General features: G+C 36.5%; 1 protein-coding gene across 6 annotated transcripts in view; it reads right to left on the bottom strand.

Moving 5' to 3' along the window:
• Positions 1 to 7473: 7473 nt before the first annotated feature.
• The window catches only part of LOC127441137 (nuclear factor 1 B-type-like), a 126772-nt gene continuing 118429 nt past the window's right edge, over positions 7474 to 15816 (bottom strand). For all 6 annotated transcript variants that reach the window (XM_051698362.1, XM_051698367.1, XM_051698354.1 and 3 more), the window contains one exon: positions 7474 to 13965. In XM_051698362.1, coding sequence (XP_051554322.1) covers positions 13836 to 13965 — 130 coding nt within the window. In that variant the 3' untranslated portion in view covers positions 7474 to 13835. The remainder of the gene's footprint in view (positions 13966 to 15816) is intronic.

The following is a 15816-nucleotide window of genomic DNA, read 5'->3' as shown; positions in this document are numbered from 1 at the left end:
ATTCATCCAGATCTGACAAGAGTCCTTAAAGGGATAGTTCACCCAAAAATGAAAATTCTCTAATTTTTTACTTACCCTCATGCCAGATGTGTATGACTTTCTTTCATCTGCTGAACACAAATGAATTTCTCAGCTCCTTTGGTCCATACAATGCAAGTGAATGGGTGCCAACATTTTAAAGCTCAAAATCACATATATTAGCATAAAAGTAATCCAGAAGACTCCAGTGGTTAAATCAGTATCTTCAGAAGTAATGTGATAGACGTGGATGAGAAACAGATCACTTTCACATTCTTCTTGTTTTGATTTTGGTGATTCACATTCTTCTCTGCATATCACCCCCTGCTGGGCTGGGAGAAGAACTTCTAGCAAAAAATGACTTAAATATTGAACTGTTTCTCACCCACACCTATCATATCACTTCTGAAGATATGGATTTAACTACTGGAGTTGTATGGATTACTTTTATGTTGCCTGCATTTGCTTTTTGGAGCATCAAAATTCTGGCACCCATTCACGTGCATTGTACAGAGCTGAAATATTCTTTTAAAAATCATAATTTGTGTTCTGCAGAAGAAAGGAAGTCATACATATCTGGGATGGCATGAGGGTGAGTAAATGATGAGAGAATTTTTATTTTTGGGTGAACTACCCCTTTAAAGTGATAGCTCAGCCATAATTTTATATTCTGGGATCATTTCCTTACCCTCATGTTGTTCCAAACCTGTGTGACCCTTTGTATTCTGTGGAACACAAAATATGTTAGACAGAATGTTAGGGACTGACAGTCTCAGTCATCATTCACTTTCAAAAAAAAAAAAAAAAAAAAAAAAAAAAAAAAAATATATATATATATATATATATATATATATCTATATAAAAACATTCACTGAAAGTAAATGATGACCAAGGCTAACATTCTGTCTAAAATATCCTTATTGTATTGCATGGAAGAAAGAAAGTCATATGGGTTTGGAACAACATGATGGTGAATAATGACAGAATTTCCATTAATAATAATAAATCTGTAATACATGTTAAATGTGTATTATATAATGGAATGTAGAGTGTTAATGTCCATTACGTCATTTGTGAAAGTCACGAGTTACTCACTACTTGAGTAATCTTTTAATTGGATACTTTCTTACTCTTACTCAAGTAATTATTTATGTTAGCACTTTTACTTTGAAATTTTTAAAAGTAATTGTACTTTCACTTAAGTACAGTTTTTTGCTACTCTACCCGTCTCTGATTGTTGTCCCATGTTGGGACCCAGGCAACAGATTTCCTACAATTTCCCATATCACTCCACAGCCTTTTTCTTTTTGGGGGGGCTTTTTGCCTTTTATTTATAGGACAGTAGACAGGAAAGTAGGGCTCAAAGAGGTGGAGCAGGATCAGGACATGACCCAGGTTGGGCTCAAACCTGTGTCCCCATGAGTGAGGAGCTCTTCTTTGTCCTGAGCATCTGTGCAGCCCACTGCACCACAGTTGTGATGTCGCTCTCTTTCTTTCTTTCTTTTTTCTTTTTTTTTTTACATAAAATAATTTAAACGCAATTCCATACTTCCCTCAGAGACCCAGCATAGCAGAATTGCTTGTTTGATTGTTTACAGCAATTAAACTATACCTATTTAATAGTCACCTCAAAGCAAAATGTGCTTAAAAACTTTTCTCAGATTGTTAAATTTTTTTGAAGCCACACAAAATTCACCTCAAAACAAAATATGCATAAAGCACAAGATTTTATTGGGTTGGGGAGTAACGAAATACAAGTAACGGGAATACGTATTTAAAATACAAAATATAAGTAACTGTATTCCACTGCAGTTACAATTTAAATAATTGGTAATTAGAATACAGTTACATTCAAAAATTATTTTGATTACTGAAGAGATTACTTTGCATTTTATTGTCATTTGTTACATTTAATCAGCACAATACTTGTTGACCCCTCTCCGAACATAGCACTTATGGTTGTGACCATAAAGCTCTATTTTGGTCTTGTCACTCCAAATTACAGTGTGCCAGAAACTGTGAGGCGTGTCAAGGTGTTGTCGGGCATATTGCAACCAGGTTTTTTTGTGGCATTGGCTTCTTTCTGGCAACTCGACCATGCAGCTCATTTTTGTTCAAGCATCGTCGTATTGTGCTCCTTGAAACAACCATACCGTCTTTTTCCAGAGCAGCCTGTATTTCTCCTGAGGTTACCTGTGGGTTTTTCTTTGTATCCTGAACAATTCTTCTGGCAGCTGGGGCTGAAATCTTTCTTGGTCTACCTGACCTTGCCTTGGTATCAAGAGATCCCTGAATTTTCCACTTCATAATAAGTGATTGAACAGTACTGACTGGCATTTTCAAGGCTTTGGATATCTTTTTATATCCTTTTCCATCTTTATAAAGTTCCATTACCTTGTTACGCAGGTCTTTTGACAGTTCTTTTCTGCTCCCCACGGCTCAGTATCTAGCCTGCTCAGTGCATCCACGTGAGAGCTAACAAACTCATTGACTATTTATACACAGACACTAATTGCAATTTAAAAAGCCACAGGTGTGGGAAGTTAACCTTTAATTGCCATTTAAACCTGTGTGTGTCACCTTGTGTGTCTGTAACAAGGCCAAACATTCAAGGGTATGTAAACTTTTGATCAGGGCCATTTGGGTGATTTCTGTTACCATTATGATTTAAAAAGGAGCCAAACAACTATAGGATAATAAATGGCTTTTAATAAATGGAAATTTCACAATTTCTGCCAGTGTATGCAAATTTTGAGCACAACTGTATATATATATATAGTGGGTTAAAGCACAGAACTGGTAAGCAGAAGATTGCTGGTTCGATCTCCACAGCCACCACCATTGTGTTCTTGAGCAAGGCACTTAACTCCATTTTGCTCCGGAGGGGATTGTCCCCGTAATAAGTGCACTGTAAGTTGCTTTGGATAAAAGTGTCTGCTAAATGCATAAATGTAAATGTAAATATATATACAGTATATATATATATATATATATATATATATATATATATATATATATATATATATATATAATCAGTGGCTTCCTAAAACATGTTCAAGGAGGAAAAAAGAAAATCACTATGGTGAGGGTTATTTGATAAGCGATGTAATAAGTGGGATAATGTACAGTCAGCTGATCATAATCACTAAATAAACAAATCCTGATTACCCTGTTGAGAATGTGCATTGTCTCTTAAATATTGAGATAACGCTCACTTTTAATACTGTAGATATTTTATTGGGGTTTCACATACTCAAATACTTACAAAAATGGTATCACATTCACAACATAAACAGTCACAACAGTTGCATATTTTTTTTAGCACTGAGCCAACCAAGTTCTTGACTCAGCACATGAGGGAGTTTTCTTCAATCCATCTGTTCCACCTGTAAGAAATGTCACTGCATTTTGGAGGAAAGGAGGAAAGAGTTCTGGTAAACTGATTTAATGTCATTTGTGTCTACTGCAGTTTTCTGATGGGGACAAAGTAAGTCAGATAAAACAATCTGGTCCCAACCAAATATATTGATTTCCATTCTTTTCTTCGTAGCTTTTTGACATAGGTAGGACATTTTTGCTGCTGACATAGCAACATGATCACATGAGAAGTCGACATGTTGCTACCAAATGTTCCAGTGCACTGACTGAAATCGTGTTCACATAATTAATGACGAGCATGATTCAAATGTTGTATTTTCTCTCTAAGATTACATTTTTACTCCACTGATGGTTAGGTTTAGGGTTGGGGCTTGGGTTAGGGGCTAGAGTTATGCATTCCTGTTGACTGTATTACATCATTTGCAACTAAAACAACTCGGTTCACTTGCTTTTGGCGCCCCTCTGTGGACATTTCACTGGGGCTCACACGTGCCAATATGTTAAATAACATTTCCCGCACTGGGGGCAGTGGTTCAAATTTCGGTAAGCACAGAACGAGTTTAGCTGAAGAAATTTCAACCTACTGTTGCCGAATTGTCTGGTAAAACTTCAAAATACACTTAATTTTTCAATTTACTCACTTTCCTCACTCAGATATATGGCTGGTTATATTCAGCCATTGTTAAGTGGGAATTATTCCCTCATCCTTTTATTCCTTTTTCCTGCACAATGTCTTCACAGGGGCTGTGATCATACCTCACAGAGCTCTGGATCAGTTTATGGTCTGTAGTATATTTACAGAGGTTCATGACAGCTGTGTAAGAGAACCCAGCCATTGGTATTGAGAGAAATACTGTGCCCTCGCCATCTCCTTGCTCCAGTTACAGCTAAATGTTCTCAACCGAGGCTGTGGAATGTCTTCGGAATCATAAATCAAGGCCTTGATAGAAACTTGGCAGCCACGGCCGCAGTCCTGTTCCAATGTAATGTTACAGTAAAGTGAACTTAAGGTAAGCTTCACTGTTGAACAGTTCGGAATCATAAAGGGAGGCATGTTTAAAAGTGGTGAGAAATAATTGGATTTGATTATAACTGTGAATGTTCCCCTTTCCTGCCACCCACTGCAAAAGCCTCATGATCCAGAAAGCCAGTCCACATTCCAGCAGCAGATAATGACAGTGATCATCGTGGGGATGCACAGATCTTTTCGTGTCAGCATCTGCTGTCTTTCATCTCCACATCACAGCTCGCTTGCTGCGCTACACCTCTAGCTGACATACACCATATAGAAATCCCCTTCTCAACAAAGTGAAACCCAAGGCTATGTGAGAATGATACTGTGGGAGTGTGCGAGTGTCTGTGGGTAAGATCTATTGAATAGCCAGTCACGGCTCAATATGATGTTTGTTTGTTGCCTCCCTTGTCTGTGGCATATGCAAATGTATAGAGTGGGAGGGGTGGATGTGTGTGACTGTGGGAAAGTGAGGGAGCTAATCCTGAGTGTTTCACAGGGGACGAGAGGACCATTCAGTCACCCACCCCTCACGCAAGCCCACCCCACCACTACAACTCACTGCATGCCACTTCTCAAGACAAGGACGTTGTGTTTTCTCTTTGTGTATCAAAGTCCTCTCTTAGCCCAGCCCCCCACCCCCCATACACACAAACACTTTAATGCTGAACACCTGTTTCTGTACACACACATCCCGCTGATGCGCAGACATGATAAAATCCCACGCTCCCATCTACTGCGGACCACACAAAACCCTCTTCGTGGGTAAATCAGCAGAGTATCTTAAAGGAATAGTTCACCAATCAGCATATGTCAGATTATAATTTGGTATCTAACAAATTATTAATAAATTTGCTTAAAATAAACCACAAATGGTGTCATTAGTTGGCTGTCATATATAACAAATTAATTTGATTGAAATCAAGCACTGAAATTGAAATTAATTAGCAAAATTATTGTTTTCTGTAATCTTTCACATTGACACTTCAAACCCTTCCGATGTTTCAACTTGGGTGTTATTCCGAGTTCCAACCGGTAAATATGACTTTATTTGGTTATCCATGCGCTTAGAACTTGTAATTACGATATTTCCAACTCCACTTGAAGGCTGCATTAAAATTTGGCCAAAATTTGGTATCTTACGAGACCTAATGATGCCTTAAAGGGATACATGAAAATGAAAATTCTCTTATCATTTATTCACCCTCATGCCATCCCAGATGTGTATGACTTTCTTCAGCAGAACAAAAACAAAGATTTTCAGAAGAATATCTCAGCTCTGTTGGTCCATACAATGCAAGTGAATGGCAAACAGACCTTTGTAGCTCCAAAAATCACATGAAGGAAACAGAAGTAATCCATCTGACTCCAGTGTTTAAATCCATATCTTCAGAAGCAATATAATAGGTGTGGGTGAGAAACAGAACATTATTTAAGTCCGTTTTTACTCTAAATCTCCAGTTTAACGTTCACTTTCAGACATGACAGTGAAAATAAACAGGCACCACACATTCAGATGTAAAAGTGAAAGTGGATATTTAGAGTAAAAAAGGACTTAAATTTTAATCTGTTTCTCACCCACACCTATTATATTGCTTCTAAAGATATGGATTTAACTTTACACTGGAGTCATATGGATTACTTCTATGTTTCCTTTATGTGATTTGTGAGCTACCATTCACTTGCATTGTATGGACCTACAGCTTTGTGTTCTGCTGAAGAAAGAAAGTCATGAGGGATGGCATGAGTGTGAGTAAATGATGAGAAAATGTTCAATTTTGGGTGAACTATCCCTTTAAAGACTGCCTCTGGAGGAAGCTCACTAGGTTTTGGAATCTCATGCTTGCAACTCAAAGTGTTGCACAATAGAATCATAGGCACACCTGAAATGATTTCATAACAGGTTTAAAAAACACTGTATACATTGTTCCAAACTTTGTCAGGTTAACCCTCTCATCTGATCTTACCCAGGCCTGGCAGACAGTCCTGTGCAGTGGCAGTTGTATTTCATAATGGGGCTCACTTCACCTAGCCTTGGTTGGCTCCCTTCTCTCAAAAAGCAAAGGCAATCACTCAGAATCCCACTGTACTTCTGCCCCACCAGACATTATCGGTCTGATTTGTGTCTTTTCAACATCATCAAATCACCAACAGCAGGCCTTGATAGAAAAAAGAAAGCCTTGGAAAATATTTGGGACACCCCAAGAGCCAAACCCTACAGACTTCAGCTGAGCTATTGAAGCCAGATGTTTCCTTAACTGACCAATTTTGATAAATGGCGTAATGATAACCATTATGCATTGGGGTAATTTTATATCAGCACAGCACCACATTGTTTTTGTTTTGCAGCCAAACAAACTCTGTTTGTGCCTATGGCCAGGTGCTGGTTTTGACCTAATTGATAAGCAGACAGCAGGACTGTGGTTTTCATGTTCTTCCAATGTGCCATCCACAAAGACCTAAACTAACTTATTCTCAACCCTGAGTGAACTGCAGGATTAGAGAGATGCTGTGCTATGCCAATAAGTGCATTCAACAGTACTTACGGCTTATCTAGTGGGCACATTGGTGGGTATATGCTGTTATTGTAATGGCGTTGTGTGTAAATGTTGAATACATTAGCTGTTCCCTCAGGAAATGACATCAGTATAACTTATCTATGCATACTGTATATCGTTGTTTAGACTTGGGCAAATGTAGTTACAATTGGGGCAAATTAAATCACTGTGATATAAGATATCCAACATGTTCCATAAAAACTCTTTGTTTTGCATATAGTATATAGTCTTACCTCAACATATCAAGATTTGCCTGAGGCCTGGTCCAGTCATAATTGATGTTTAATCTAGGTATGTTTGGTTTTGTTAGGGGCGCATTGTATAGAAAACCACATAATGAATGATTGTCCTATTAAATTTTCTGGTTGATTATGTTTCGCTCTTGAAGCAATATGGGAAATTTTATTCACCTACAAACAAAAAGTACTCTACTTTCATAGCTGGGTCTTTGATATATTACTTTAGTAAGAAAAATACACCAAAGAAAGGCAATGAAAAAGCAATGGGTCCAGGCAATGGTTGCTTTGTAGCATAGCTCATTTTATTGTTTAAACAGTTTTGCATAGGAAATATATCCACTTCCAGTAATTGACTGCAGTAAAAACAGCTGCTAGCAGTATAGGCTGGATATAACCATAACAATCACAAAAAAAGTCAAGCGTTATTTACACTCATTTTTTATCTTGTGGCAATTTTAGCCCCTGCACCAAATGCAACCAGCTTGAAGGCAATGCCTACTGTTTATAGCTGTGAAAACCAAAAAGTGAAATCAATAGATGAAAATAAAACAAGGCCTTCATTATACAGCTTCTTGAAGGACACCTACATGTCTTAAACTGTGAGTAAAAACACAAAAACTCCATAAAGTGTTTCTATAATGTACATTCAGAACATACATTAATATTTGCATATGACCGCCGTGTTTCCACAATCCCTACAAAAACTGTTACAACTTTATAACATTTGTTGGTGTTAGTGTTGTTGTCATGCTATAAACCAACCTACCACAATACCACTGAGATTGCAGTGGGCATAAAAGTGCCACAAGACCCCCCCACCCACCTCTTCAAAAAGAAAAGAAAAATTAACTCTGCTGTGGAGCTGGCAATTGTTTTTTTTTTTTTTTTTTTCATCTGACATTTTTTTGTAATCTATTATAGTACTAAGTGTAGTCTAGAAAAACACACTGCCCAACTATTACTTTTTCTCCTTGCAATAGAGACTGGGGGAATCCCATTTGACTAAAATATCCAAAATTGAACAAAGCACAAAAACACAAAACAAACATAGAACCAGGACCAAAATAAGCAGAAACATTTCAGGGGGAAAGACACGGGGTGAGGCATCCCACAGATTGAGTTTTGATTGAACATTTATTGTATTCCCTAAAGAAAATTCAATGCTTTTTCTATTTACAAGGGAAAGTCCACTGAGACATTGAGCTGAAACAGGCACTGCTTGAAAAAAAAAAAAAAAAACTTTTTTTTTCTTTCTTTTTTTCTTTTTTTCTGGTAAATGTCTCATAATATGTCATTTTTGAAAATGTTCCTGTTCATGTCAATGATCACTCATGCTGTTGGAAATGCTCTAGAAATGGAAATATAAGAGTGGATGTGGACAAAAATGTCCTCCTACCTTTCCCTGCACTAACACACAGAAGAGCTGAAAACAGACATTGCATGAGTTCCACTGGTCCACCTTGCATAAATTATCTACATGTAGAGCCATTACCATGGCTTTCACAACATTACCAGGACATCTTACTACCATTAATATGTAATTTCTTAACTCATTTCTGAAACTACCAATGAGATCAGCCCTTTGAAAAAACAAACATCGCTACTTGTACCCCAAAATAAAGTTTAAATTGACCATCATATAAGCCTCATAACATTGTATGCTGTGGTGAGGGGCAGTGCTCTGAGCTACCAATGCAACACTCAGTCCGACTATGAACACTCGAGCATCATAACTGCTTGACGTAATCCAAACAACAAACGATGTGCCAATCAAAGAGCTAGTGGGAACTGCCGAAAGTGCAAATGCTCAGCTGTTTTCCTCTGCGATGGCAACATAAAAAAGATGCCTGCATATCCACACAAAGGCTTTTAGGAGTTGCATTTCTCTCCGTACTGAGCCTGCCCTGAAAACTACATATCGAATGCGACCAGCATTCATCCTAACACGGCAATCCCTGCCCAGAGCGGACATATGTAAACACTGCAGAATGGAGATGCCTACGTGCCAGTATTGGCATAGTATCTTGCCGAAAAAGATCACCCTTTCAGCAAGCGTTCTGTATATTGTATGGTGGGTCAGCCTCCATTGATGGGGAAAATAATGCATGCTTAATTTTGCAAAAGACAGTAGAATATTCTGTGATGTCTTCAGTGACATTACCCTGGTACTTGTTGTTGGGAGACTCAAATCAGGTGCCTTTAATCTAAAGTGACTAGGAGTTCCCCAACAGTAAAAAATAGTAAAAATGACCCTACTTAACACAAATTTCAACATTTCTTTTCCCATTTTCAATATCACATAATCACATCAAATGCACCCTATGGCCACACTAACAAAACAACACTTCAAACATTTATGAAATGTCTCAAGGATCCAAGTTAATAACACGAAATACAACAAAAGACCTTCATCATTTTGTTTTAAACATTTACAGTCCCTTACAGGAATTCACTCCACTTTATAAGTACAGGAAAACAAAAATAAAGAATTACAAAGTCAACCTCTTTCTTATTTAATGGACAGCTGGAGAGTTGTAACACGAATCTAAACACATTTTTTGTTTGTTTTTTGTTTCGCTAAAAAATATGGACATCATTTAAATTCACGATTAAGTCAAACGTTTTTTTTGTTTTTTTTTTACAAATGGGGAAAAAAAGAAATTTACAGTGTACACACTTTTGTCAACAAGGCAGGTAATTCAACAGAAATACCCTCATCTACTCTCCTCTTGTAGTGTCAGAGTCATCCTTTAACAAACACTCTGACAAAGTCATCTACACACTCACATTTCACAAAGCTGCCAGAGCAGATTTTAACCCATAACGATGACTACCAAAAACAATTGCTATTACAACGGCCATGGAGATGGCCCCAAACTACGGCCTCCTTCACGGTTTCCAGCGCACCTTAAAGGAATATTCCGGTTTCAATACAAGTTAAGCTCAATCAACAGCATTTGTGGTATAATGTTGATTACCACAAAAAATTGTTTTCGAAAAAATTAAAAGCAAAAATTAAGGTTACAGTGAAGCATTTACAATTGAAATGAATGGGGCCAATTTTTGGAGTGTTTAAAGGCAGAAACATGAAGCTTATAATTTTATTAAAGCACTTACTTTAATTATTCTGTAAAAACATGTTTATCATTTGAGCTGTAAAGTTGTTTAAATAGTTTTTACATTTGTTTTAGGGTTTACCGCTTTATGCTGTCAAGGCAACCAAGTTGAAAAAATTGGACAACTTTACACAGAAAAGGTTAGTAAGTGATTTTATCACACTAAAATCATGTTAACACACATATTGTTTACATCTTGTGGCTATACTTTTGAAACAGTAAGTAATTTAACCTTTATGGATTGGATTCACTTCCATTGCAAGTGCCTCACTGGAACCTGGATTTTTTAGGGACTAGTCTAAATTAATTTTTGTGATAATCAATATTTTGCCACAAATGTCAAGCTTAACTTGTACTGAACCTGGAACATTCCTTTAAGAATACGAGTATTACTTCTATGACCCTGACACTCCCATCACACTAGGAGAAAATGCACTTCAGTGGCATTGCCAACGTCCAGAAGACTGCAAAGCACTTATTTTACACAAATCAAAAACAACTAAAAGGCGAAACAGTGCACATTGAACGGGGTGGCTTTTTTTCTAGTTTAATTATTAAATCTTGAATGAGGAAGGAGAGTGGCAGCTTGACTTGAGGTCTCTGAAAACAGACTGTGTAGAGATTTAAGAGCTAGAATTTCAAACTACAATTAATATAAAGGGGAGTTTTAGTGTGTTGAAGTACTATTATAAAAAGGTGTATTTTAAATGATGCTGGTAATCCCCTGTGTAGCAAAAAGCCTGAGTTTTTGTTGTTCTGTGTTTAATTGGAAGGACACTATGGGTGGATGATTGCCTATAAGCTGTAGGTGCAAAACCGTTTTATTTTCCAACAAAGATTTCCTTGATCCTCGAGACCATAAGAGCATTAAATGATTCCTTTTCACCGAAATATATAGCTTACGAAACAACTCCAAAATAACAATATCAATAGAAATAACTTATTGTCCCCAAGGGGGGTTTTATCCGTCTATGAACTATGATCTCAATAAGGCGGTAAATTTAAATGGATATTTTCTGATTGTGACATATTTAACACGCATGAACTTGCGTGGTGGTGATTGTAGCGCATTTTATAACAAGTCACTTGTTCGTTTAAGGCATCTACTTGGGAATTGCATATAGCTGCATTGTTTATTCTGCAGCGAGAACGGGGTAGTTACTCATGGGATGAGAATATGTCTGAAATGACGATGCAATAATATTGAATAATTTCACTGGTGATTGTCGCTCTCAAGTCAAGCTGTCTCCTCTAAGAAAGTTATCTTCTTCCGGGAGTCAAACTAGCACCCCAGGTGGAAAGTTTGAAGGAGTTTGTTAGTCACAGTAGACTAATCAGTGACTTTGCAGCCATATTAGACCAAATGGTGCATTCTTTACAGACATGCTTCAAAGTCTAGAAAAACGTCCTCCCCTTATATAGAATATGAAACAAAACGACTCTTACATGCACCTCTCCACCTTTTGGTACACTCAAGGGGGAAAAAAAGACCTTGTCACACACTGCATAGAAAGCAGTTCCCACTTTGGTCAATTAAGAAAAAAAAAAAAAAAAAAACGGAAAAATAACAACAACGATGTCAACAACAACAACAACAATAAAATAAATGTTTACACTATCTGTATTTATGTGCTAGCTTCTAATAATCCACATAGCTAAAAGCACTACCTACATAGGCAAAACTTGGTATTGCATAATTGTTATAAATCTGGACCCCTCCCTCCCCAATAATGACTGGAAGATGGAAAAACAAACACGTGATTAAAACAGAATCAAAAATGAAAACCAATGAAATACTGGAAAAATAATGCTGGTAGATTATAAACTTTAGAACGACAACTATACACAGCCTTGATATGCACTGTAAATGTGAGATAAAGTAGTAAATGAAGCTAAAAATCAACAATGTCTCAATTTCATCCAGAGTACAAAATAGTTATTATCATAAAACGGTTTCTTTCTTTCTAAACGGTAATAAATGCAGCAAAAACAAGTGTAGTGATGTTTTCTATAGTCGAAGGCAAGGCACGTAACGTGGACTATATACTGTATTTTCGTGCAAATTAAGATTATTGGAAAGAGTAATTATATAAATATGTCTGATTGGAGAGGCAATGGCATAGAAAATGCCAGGAGCAATCGTAGATTTCTGGGACTGCGACTGTTGGGAACTACCAAAGTGGGCGTTAAATAAGCACCTTGAGATCTCGCCTCAACCTGCAGATTAGGGTTGAAATTAGTACAGATTTTACACACAACACACATACACATTTTGTCTTAAAGTACTTCACCAGCCTGTGTTCATCTAGTTTCTCATGATATCAAAGTGTAAACAGTAGCTTCAGAAGCTAACAGCCGACTAAACATGCATACTAGAATGGTGAGTAATATGCCAAAATAAGCCATTTTATACACGCAGTGTGTTTGAGTCTTTTCACCTATTTTAAGTTTTCATTTTAATAAATAAAAAAAAAAAACTACCCGCATGTTTGGGTACGGCTCAAAATAAGTGCTGTCTTGTTCGTGTTCAGTTCTGCTCACGTAAACGTTCACTGTCAGTCCCACATTTCCACCCTCAGCTTTCCGTAGTATACCGAATCGAGGGTGCAGCTTTTTTAATAGATTTTTCTTTTTTTTTTATGTTTTACGTTTAAGTTCACTTAAAAAACATTTACTCCCCCTTCCTTTAGAGTCTGAGGGCAGACAGACTATGATAGCTTCCCTTCAGTAAAATCATTTAAATTGCACTTGCCTCTTATGAGATTTTGACTTTTTTCTCTCAAAATCCTTTTCAAAGGATAAAAAAAAAAAAAATAATAATTAAAAGGGGTTGTATTTCTTATCTAGTAATACAGGTTTTTCCTCTTTCGTTGAATAAAAAAACAATTGTTTTTTTTTTTGTTTTGTTTTTTTTTGTTTTTAGAGTCCTTAACTCTTCAGAATAAATTCCAACCTTTACCTTTAAAGGAAACAAGTACAGGATTGACAAGATTGCAAATTCCAAAAGATTTTGCACCACAGGCAAATTAAATTTAGAGGGAAATATGAAAATAGAAACATTAAGTTCAAAATTTTTCCTATGTTTATGTAATGAATAGGATGAGCCTCTGTTTGATTAAAGTTCATTAGAATTGCAGCCCGCTTACAAACCGTCCAGCCAGCCAGCCCTTGTGTGGCTGCCCCCTCCAAATCATTTCGTAAACCAAGACTAGTAATCATGACATAAGAACAAGAGAAACACTACGAAAGACTAGCATGTCATGCATATACAGTAAGGCATCTAAAGTTTTGTATGGTAAATATCACAGTATCTCAGTTTAGGGGCCTCCGTACACAATGACTGACTGGTGTGGAGAGGCTCACGTCAGAAGAGAACACTTTGACCCCACTCACTCTACTGCTATAAGCCAATGTCCTTTAGAGGATGGGACAAAGGTCCAGGTCGATTGTATAAGTGCTGCTTGCTGGTTTGTCCGAGGACCTGTTGCTCCTGGGTCCAAGTTCTAGGCCCCCTTCAATTGCTTGATTCTGCCTGGAGGAGGGGCTCACCAATGATGTTTATGCTGTAATTCTGGACATTTGTTGGCAGAATCGGAGTCCCGTTCGACACTTGGAATGGAATTAAGCTCGCCCAGGTACCAGGACTGCAGACACACAGAAGAAAAAGGGATTGCTTAATGAATAGAGACGTGGTGAAAATGCCTTTGAAATTTCATGTGTATGTAAGATTCAAAGGGGAACATCAAAAAGTATTTTTTACACAATATCCAGTGTTTAATATACACAGTATTTTGGATAAGTATAAACTATATGTTCAAACGGGAACATCAAAAAGTGTTCTGTACAATATCCAGTGTTTAACATACCTAATGATCTGGTTATATATACAATAAACTATATACAATATAGGTTCACATGAGTACATCAAAAAGTGTTTTAGCATAATATCACAATATAAGTGTCTATTATTTATTAAACTCTGATTATACACATTTACTAAATAGATTCCTGTGTATTTTTTGTCAGAATTTGTTCACAAAAAAGTATTTTTAATCTATTCAACATTTCATCATGTTATATTCATTAATTTTAGTCAATTTTGCTGACTAAAATGGCATTTAATTTTAGTCAAAAAAATTACATTTTAGTTGACAGTGTGCAAAATGACAAACACATATATCAAACTGTAACAGACCAAACTTTTACCAAATATTCCAATATTTCTAAAAAATGTATAATCATGTATTAAACATAGTAAAGACTTATAATGTTTAATAAGTAAGATTAAACAACAAGAGAAACTCCTGAAATAATAACATATAATGAATCAACTGAAGTATTTACTCTGTTGTGAATTCCTCAAGTTTAGACAGTTTAGGACACTGCATTATGTGTTATACGCACTACTATACTACTATATATATATATATATATATATATATATATATATATATATATATATATATATATATATATATATATATATATATATATATATATATATATATATATATATATACATATACATATATATATATATATATATATATATATATATATATATATATATATATATATATACACATATACATATACATATATATATATATATATATATATATATATATATATATATATATATATATACATACACACACACACACACATGTATGGCTCCTTGTCAGTTTTGAAAGTTTGTTAATGTAGGAGTGTTGTAAAATATATATATATATATATATATATATATATATATATATATATATATATTTATATATATTTAAATGGTACATCAATACATTTAATTATTAATTGAAGTTAAAACATCATCAGATTCTTTAAATCAGTAAATGAAAGAGGCATATCAGGTCTAGACTTTTCCCACCCTCTTTTGAAAAGCTACTCCTTTGCTCTACACACATGCACACACAATAAGAAGTTCGGCATCGTGTCAGTAAACAGGATATCCCAGAGAAACAAAGCACCCTTAGTGCAAATGTACGGGGGAAGTTTCCCCAAGAGCATGCACCCATCTCAGCCCCCTGCAGCTGACACCCACTCTGATCAATAGGGTAAAGTCAGGGGGACCGTCTACACAACTTTCCTATCTGCATTCAGCACATGTGAACAGCACAACAACACAAGACTGTTAATTGCGAGCTGTGGTGCGAATCTTGGATGCAAAAGTGCCAGTGTGCACAAACAGCATGTTGTTCCCTGGGGGTAGAACAGTGGGGCTGAATGGTGCGTACATGTGTCGAATAATTAGGCAGGCCAGAAACCAGAGCCCTGGTATGCCCCCCCCGCCCCCGTCTTAGTCTGAAATACCTGTCTCACCCAATCACCAAACACAATATTTCTGCTTGCAGAATACAGACCATACTCCTGCACTGTCAACAGTGCCCAGCACACACAGCCACCTCTTTGTTTTTGCCCCCTTCTCGTTTCTTTCTTCGCCCCACCAAAAAGAAAGGGGACAGGGCTTGGGGAGGGGTGGA

The sequence above is a fragment of the Myxocyprinus asiaticus genome, chromosome 1 (assembly GCF_019703515.2).
Source record: "Myxocyprinus asiaticus isolate MX2 ecotype Aquarium Trade chromosome 1, UBuf_Myxa_2, whole genome shotgun sequence".
NCBI lineage: Eukaryota > Metazoa > Chordata > Actinopteri > Cypriniformes > Catostomidae > Myxocyprinus > Myxocyprinus asiaticus.
This window is presented reverse-complemented; position numbering and strand designations above follow the sequence as displayed.